Source organism: Sinocyclocheilus grahami, unplaced genomic scaffold, assembly GCF_001515645.1.
Source record: "Sinocyclocheilus grahami isolate Dianchi unplaced genomic scaffold, SAMN03320097.WGS_v1.1 scaffold694.1, whole genome shotgun sequence".
In the NCBI taxonomy this organism is placed as follows: domain Eukaryota; kingdom Metazoa; phylum Chordata; class Actinopteri; order Cypriniformes; family Cyprinidae; genus Sinocyclocheilus; species Sinocyclocheilus grahami.
In genome coordinates, this window is record NW_015505873.1 from 1 (window position 1) to 5,984 (window position 5,984).

The 5,984-nt window shown below is 32.5% G+C and overlaps 1 protein-coding gene across 1 annotated transcript in view; it reads right to left on the reverse strand.

Annotated features, from left to right (window-relative positions):
- Positions 1–2,618: 2,618 nt before the first annotated feature.
- Positions 2,619–5,984, reverse strand: part of LOC107559653 (netrin receptor UNC5C-like) — a 226,112-nt gene continuing 222,746 nt past the window's right edge. The window contains exons 14-15 of the mRNA XM_016243552.1: positions 3,969–4,202; positions 2,619–2,808 (exon numbers count right to left, since the gene is read on the reverse strand). Coding sequence (XP_016099038.1) covers positions 2,746–2,808; positions 3,969–4,202 — 297 coding nt within the window. The 3' untranslated portion in view covers positions 2,619–2,745. The remainder of the gene's footprint in view (positions 2,809–3,968; positions 4,203–5,984) is intronic.

Here is a 5,984-nt window from a genome sequence, read left to right on the forward strand (position 1 = left end):
AACCGTTTAAATGATTCGGTTCAATCGCAATGACTCACGCATTAAGAGTGACTCGCTGCCACCTGCTGGCGGTTTTAATGACACATTTCGGCTTTTTCTTTCTTTTATTTTTCCTCTTTTTCATGTTTTAAATAATTTCAAATATCAGTATTCTACGTTTTATGTTTAATATATCAAAACATTATTTATGCATTTGTAATTGCAGGTTAAATGCATTCATGTCTTGCATTAAACAAAATACATGTGTGTAAACACATCTAAATGCAGCTTCAGATGCAGCTTCTGTGTTGATTTAATTTGCTCGGTAACAGCCCAAATGTCTTATTATTCTAATTCCCTGATTAAATGTAAGAATTTGACTCAAAAGATAATGGACACTTTTAGAAAAAAAGGCTTTATAAAGGTAAAAATGCCCATAAAATGCACAAATCAGTGTAAACTTATTGGAAAAGATTAATTTCTATCAGTATGAACTGACCAGCACACAGAATATGAAGAATATTAAAAACTTTAGGAGTCAGCGGTCTTCGGCAGTCCTTAAGATACCAGCACAATAACACACTCAGCAAAATATCGTCTAATTATCGTTATCGATAAAATCCCAGAAAATATAGAGATATTATTTTTGTCAATATCGCACACCCCTATGCACACCTGATAAATGTTTCACATCTAAAATATGGTGTAATAGGCACTGTCATTTAATCATTAATTTCTATTTTTATGGTTATATATTTTTTATGGTTTTAGTTTCAGGTAACAATAATAACCTAATCTCAACGTGTTTAAATCAATATGTTGATTATAAAGTGTATTTGGGCATCTATTATAATACTTTTCACTTACCATTACAGTTTTTTTCAACTGCTTGCACACATTTTCAAAACTTTGCTTCTTTTTTTCAAAACTTTACACACAGATCCAAGAGTTGCACACACAAAATGCAAAATGCGTCACTCATCTCTTGCAAAATGAAGCAATGCATTCAAAACATCACAAACACGTCTCAAAAGCAAACATTTGCAAACATCTTTGCCGTAATATTAATTCCTGTTAGATTTAGGTGTGTTACATAGAGAACTGTGTGTTGTGTTTTGCAAAGAGTGTTTTATGAAACTGAAAACCGAATCAAAGGCAGAGAATTAGTGTATGGTTTTGCAGATTTGGTGTGTGCTTCTGCTGTTTGAGGGTCAGCTTTCAGAAATTGTGTGACAAGGAAAGATTTTGTGTGGAAGCAGTTAAAAAAAACTGTAATATGCTACTATAGTTTTTTATAAATATTCTAAATTTTTATTTTAATCTTTTTTTTTATTTGATTTAAATGTAAAAATTATTTATTATAAATGTATATTACATTTATAAAATTTATAATTTTATAAATATATATAAATTAATTAAATTATTTAATTACATTTTAATGAAAATTTCAGTGATTTTGTTGTACGTTTTTGTCAATTTTATTCATTTTAGTTGTTTTTAAAAAATTATTTTAAAAATGTCAATAATTGTAATTTCTTTTTTTGGGGGGCGGGGGGCAATTGGTTCGAGTTAATGGTGATAATCCTGCTCTCAGTGTTTTCAGTGTCAGTCAGTTTGATTCAGTGTTTTGATAGTAAAGTGGGCAGTCCTTAAGATACCAGCACAATAACACACTCAGCAAAATATCGTCTAATTATCGTTATCGATAAAATCCCAGAAAATATAGAGATATTATTTTTCTCAATATCGCACACCCCTATGCACACCTGATAAATGTTTCACATCTAAAATATGGTGTAATAGGCACTGTCATTTAATCATTAATTTCTATTTTTATGGTTATATATTTTTTATGGTTTTAGTTTCAGGTAACAATAATAACCTAATCTCAACGTGTTTAAATCAATATGTTGATTATAAAGTGTATTTGGGCATCTATTATAATACTTTTCACTTACCATTACAGTTTTTTTCAACTGCTTGCACACATTTTCAAAACTTTGCTTCTTTTTTTCAAAACTTTACACACAGATCCAAGAGTTGCACACACAAAATGCAAAATGCGTCACTCATCTCTTGCAAAATGAAGCAATGCATTCAAAACATCACAAACACGTCTCAAAAGCAAACATTTGCAAACACCTTTGCCGTAATATTAATTCCTGTTAGATTTAGGTGTGTTACATAGAGAACTGTGTGTTGTGTTTTGCAAAGAGTGTTTTATGAAACTGAAAACCGAATCAAAGGCAGAGAATTAGTGTATGGTTTTGCAGATTTGGTGTGTGCTTCTGCTGTTTGAGGGTCAGCTTTCAGAAATTGTGTGACAAGGAAAGATTTTGTGTGGAAGCAGTTGAAAAAAACTGTAATATGCTACTATAGTTTTTTATAAATATTCTAAATTTTTATTTTAATCTTTTTTTTAATTTTATTTAAATGTAAAAATTATTTATTATAAATGTATATTACATTTATAAAATTTATAATTTTATAAATATATATAAATTAATTAAATTATTTAATTACATTTTAATGAAAATTTCAGTGATTTTGTTGTACGTTTTTGTCAATTTTATTCATTTTAGTTGTTTTTAAAAAATTATTTTAAAAATGTCAATAATTGTAATTTCTTTTTTTGGGGGGCGGGGGGCAATTGGTTCGAGTTAATGGTGATAATCCTGCTCTCAGTGTTTTCAGTGTCAGTCAGTTTGATTCAGTGTTTTGATAGTAAAGTGTGTTTGTGCATGTCTCTTGCAGTGATGTTTTATATCAGCGTGACTCGCGTGTCTGAGCGGTCTTCCCGCCCATCTGCTTCTCCATCTGAAGCACCTCCTGACGGACACACACACACACACACACAGGAAGTCCGTCAGCGCTCAGCAGGAACACACACGTCACACTGTAGTGGTTTTGCGGCGGCTTCATGTGTCCAGGCCTCACAGAAATCAGATTCATATCATTGTTTATATTCAGATGATGCTCTCGCATGCCTGCTGACACCTACACTACATCTGCTGCTGACACCCACACTAACACACACACACACACACACACACACACACACACAGTGTGTGGATGAAGCGACTGTGAAATGTTAGTTTGGCGAGTTTAAGGCTGCTCATGGTTTCAAGTAAATAAACAAGTCGTGCTGAACTTCTGAAGTCAACAGAGTTCAACTACAAACTATCAGCAGAAAGCAGTTCACTTTAACAGAACACTTCAGAGTTAAGTTGTTCACATTCTTAGTTAACTAATATTATATTTGAACAGTATTCATTAATCTTGGCTAAGATTCTTTTCTAAATATGCATATTGTTGGTTAGTCTATGTCGACTACTGCAGTCTGCTTAAACGAATACATTTACACTAATACAAGTAATAAAAATAAAAAATATTTATATATTAATAACAATATAATATAACAATCTGTTGTTGTTATTATTTTTATTAAAAATGCAACTCTAACCAGTAGATGATGGTAAATGACTGTTTTAATGAGCGAGTCATTAGTCATTCATTCAAACGGCTGATTAATTCAGAAACGAGGTAAGTGACTACTGTCTTTATGAATGGGTTATTGAATCATTGTCTCACTCGATTCGTTCAAAAACTCGATTCGTTCAAAAACGTGGATTCATTCAGTACCGAAACACCGATGTGTTGCTCGGGGACACAAAACAGTTCTGCTCTGGCTTTGATAGAAACTTCGTCAGCGAACTTGAGCAAAAACAGTCAATATTGTATTACAAATGGCGAACTTTGTGTCTGCTTCACTTACAATGAAGAACTTCCACGCCGACAACATGTTTACATGCGGATGTGAGCGTCAGTGTGCCGTCTAGTTGGCAGGAATGTGAATGAAGAGATTCACTAAAGTGAATCAGACTTCCTAATGTGTGACCTGACAGGACGGTTTATGAAGGAGTCAGTGGGCTGTAAAGCTGCGTGAGCAACACAATGTGACCAAACTGGTGTGCTGTTGCTCTGCTGACCTTGAGCGCGTCCTGCGTGTCGTCCAGGCAGTAGACTCGGATGTTGTACTCCAGGACGGTGCAGCTGACCGGGCCGAAGATGGCCAGCTTCAGTCTCTTGGCGGCGGCAGTGCTGACCGACTGACCCACCAGACAGTATGTGCCCAGTGTCTCCGTCAGGATGTGACACGCTTCCTCGTCCATCTGGATATAGCAGGGAGTGGTGAAGTTCTCCTCGCCCACCACCACCACGTCCTGCACACACACACACACACACACACACACACGTTTGTTTCTGTGAATTGTGGGGACTTTCCATAGACTCCTATTACATTTATACTGACCAAACGATATTTTCTATCCTCTAACCCTAATCCTACCCCTTACACAAAACCTGTTTGCACTGTTACACTTTCAGATAAACATCATTTACTATTTTTTTGGCCTGCAGTCCCCACAATGTCCAAAATTTCAGGTTTTACTATCCTCATGTGGGGACATTTGGTCCTCACAATGGTGCATAAACAAGTACGTACACTCACTCACTCACTCACTCTCTCTCTCACACACACACACACACTCTCTCTCACTCACACACGCACACACTTAATATTCAGAGTGACCACAAGTAAACCATTAGTAGGTTGATTGATTTGAAATATGAAACCATGAGCTTAGTTTAAGCATTACAACATTTCACTCAAACAAAGGCATTTTATGATCATACGGCACGGGAAACCTGAAAAACAAACAATTATTTAGTTGTTTTTAAAAAAAAATTTAGATTTAGATTTTTTTTATTACAAAAAATAAATTAATAATAATAAATAATTATATTTAGATAAATTTACTTTAGATAAATGTTTAACTCAGAAACTCAGTGTAGGCTATATTTGCCTTAAAGACATAAAAAAAATATATCTATAGAGAGTGAAATATCTACTTTCAAATAAACCAATTAAAATGGAAAACAGATATTCTCCGTTTATGTAATCTGTATGAAATATGCAGACAGGCGCATCACTACTGCGGAGATGACGAGTCAGATGCCGACTTCATCTCTTAAACTGAAAATATTTGGCATTATAATGATTAAAATGGTTTATTAATAAATGTGCAATTAGTCGACTAATGCTTCAAATGAACGACTACTAGTCGACCAGAAAAATCCTTAGTCGAGGACAGCCCTAATATATATATATATATATATATATGAGAATTACAAATATTAATACATTTATTTTAATGTTTTTATATAAGACTAATTATATTACAGTAATATTGTTATATTATTATTATTATCATCATCATTACAATATACAAATATGATTATTCATTTTATATTATTATATTGTATATATATAATAATATGTAATATATATAATGGATAAACATTAAAAATGAATAATATTTCATACAATAGTATATGCTAGTAATATATATATATATATACACACATAATAAATATACACAGCACACACACATATATATATATATATAAAATATTTCAGTAAAAACACTTTTAGATTTTTAATAATGTGATTGCTATCAATTTTGCTATTTGATGGATTTATGAAACCCTGTGTGAATATTTATGTAAATGTATCTTTTATCTTTGTGAAACAATGACCACAACAGTTTATAGTTTTACTTGTACGTTAATAGTTTGTATTATTATTATTTTAATTTACACTTTTAGATTTTTAATAATGTGATTGCTATCAATTTTGCTATTTGATGGATTTATGAAACCCTGTGTGAATATTTATGTAAATGTATCTTTTATCTTTGTGAAACAATGACCACAACAGTTTATAGTTTTACTTGTACGTTAATAGTTTGTATTATTATTATTATTTTAATTTAATATTCAATGATTGGAGTTATTTCTGATGTGTCTACAACTTAAGTTCCTGAGTTACTCATATTGGCCACCAACAGTGTGTATTAAGAGCAGCTAATTCTGTGCAATACGAATATGAATCCATGTGTCAGTCTGTGTGTGTGTGTGTGTGTGTGTGTGTGTCTGTCTGTCTG